The following is a 1,887-nucleotide window of genomic DNA, read 5'->3' on the forward strand; positions in this document are numbered from 1 at the left end:
TTCCCGGCCCGATTCCCGGCCCGGTTCCATCCCGCAGCAGCCCACGTACTCACCCTGGCGGAGCCGCCCGCCCTCGGACATCGCCACAGCCCCGCGCTGCTGAGCAGCCCCGCCCGCCCCGGGACGCGCCCCGTGCGTGACCCCGCCCGCGCCGCCATCCCGCACCTGGGCCGGGGACGCCGCGCAGCTCCCGCAGGAACGTTCGCGTGTGGGAGCCGAAGGGCAGCTGCACCGTGAGGCGATCGTCCGCGGAGCTGATCCGGACCGTCACGTCGGCGCCTGCGGAAAGCGCGAGCAAAGAGCCCTGGTCTGGTGCGGAGGGGCTGGCCGGGCCCAGCCGTGCCTCCGCACCGCGGCGGGCCCGCACAGTTCTGCTGTGAGCTCCCCACGCCTTCTCACCCTGGTCCTTTTCCACGTTTTGCTTAAGAATGCCGTTTAAAAATACAAAACTCAGCACTTACAATAATTCTTATTCTGCCCATTTGGTAGCAGTAATTAATCCTCCAGGAGCAGTTTAAAAACATTTGGAAAAACCATTCCTTTGGTGGAACTGGTCTGAGGATACTTGTTAGCAAGCAAACAGCATGGCGAGCTCCCGAGCAGCAGCAAGACAAGATCCCCCGGTTCCCAGCCCTACCCGGAGTGCCCCCATGCCTGCCCCACTGGGTGCAGGACACAACGCCTGTGACAGGCACCAAGGCACAGGTGGAACTCACCAAGGACCTGAAGGTCACTGTCCAGTACAACTGCAAAAGCAAAACAAAGCTCAGTTACGAGGCTGGGCAGCAGGTTTATAGACAGTGATGGTGGTCTCAGTTCAGCCAACTCCAGCAGGTTCTCAAACCCCAAATACTTCTTGGATGAAGTGAGCCAGGCCCGGGGAAAAGGCCGTGGCTGGTGCCTAGAAGGACACTGGGTGCTCCGGGCTGCAGAGCAATTGATCTAGTGGGGCTCTTCCAGGTACATCATGTGACACACAAGTGCAACCAGGGATTACAAGTAAAATAAAAAATGCAGAGGACAAATAGAATCCCAAATTTCAGCAAGTAGAACAACAAAATGTAGACACCAAAGCCCTTCACCTCACTCTTAGTTGATAGCCTCTAAGCTACCAAAACATGTCAGTACCTTCTTCCACTGCAAACTCTTCTGTGATGGGGATAATCTTCTCCAGCCACACATCCTCAGCTGTTATGGCCATCCGCCGGTGAGTGTACACGTGGATCCTGCAAGCATGGAGAGAAGGCAGGGGCAATGACTCCTGGATTTTGACAGCTCTGCAGGCACAAAAAGACCCCAACCGTGCCAGCATCAAAGCCTCATGCAGACCCAAAAGTCATTTATCGATAATTAGCCCACCCATCTGCTTACCCACCATTCAAATTAAAATAGATTTATGTTACTGCTAAAATGCACCAGACCAGAACCTCCTCCAGGGGCCTGGGCTTTTCTCACTAACATTCATAATGTACAGTAGGAGAAATGCCCAGGCACTGCACCTTCAAACCACTGCCCTACGAGTTTCTATGCAGTTTCCAAGGCCTACAGGAGACCTGCAGAGCTCTTGGCCCTTCTGCCGGTATTACAGAATCACGGAACGGTTCTGGTTGGAAAAGGCCTTTAAGATCATCAAGTCTAACCGTTAACCCAGCACTGCCAAGGCCACTGCTAACCCATGTCCCTCAGCACCACATTGACACATCTTTTAACTCCCTCCAAGGACAGTGATCCCATCGCTTCCCTGGCAGCCTCCCGGCATTCCCTCCTCGCAGCCACCCCCGGGGGCCCCCCCGGATCCCGGCACCTACGCGCGCTGCCCGCGGCTCTCCACCAGCCCCAGCAGCCGGCTCTCCCGGCTCTCTCCGCCCGCTACGACACCCTGCGACG

At 56.7% G+C, this 1,887-nt stretch overlaps 1 protein-coding gene across 1 annotated transcript in view; it reads right to left on the reverse strand.

The window, feature by feature from the left end:
• The window catches only part of INPP5B (inositol polyphosphate-5-phosphatase, 75kDa), a 25,809-nt gene that overhangs the window by 18,657 nt on the left and 5,265 nt on the right, over positions 1-1,887 (reverse strand). The window contains exons 7-10 of the mRNA XM_009996691.1: positions 1,809-1,879; positions 1,129-1,226; positions 717-746; positions 166-279 (exon numbers count right to left, since the gene is read on the reverse strand). Coding sequence (XP_009994993.1) covers positions 166-279; positions 717-746; positions 1,129-1,226; positions 1,809-1,879 — 313 coding nt within the window. The remainder of the gene's footprint in view (positions 1-165; positions 280-716; positions 747-1,128; positions 1,227-1,808; positions 1,880-1,887) is intronic.

The sequence above is a fragment of the Chaetura pelagica genome, unplaced genomic scaffold (assembly GCF_000747805.2).
Source record: "Chaetura pelagica isolate M959 unplaced genomic scaffold, ChaPel_1.0 scaffold1064, whole genome shotgun sequence".
Lineage (NCBI taxonomy): Eukaryota > Metazoa > Chordata > Aves > Apodiformes > Apodidae > Chaetura > Chaetura pelagica.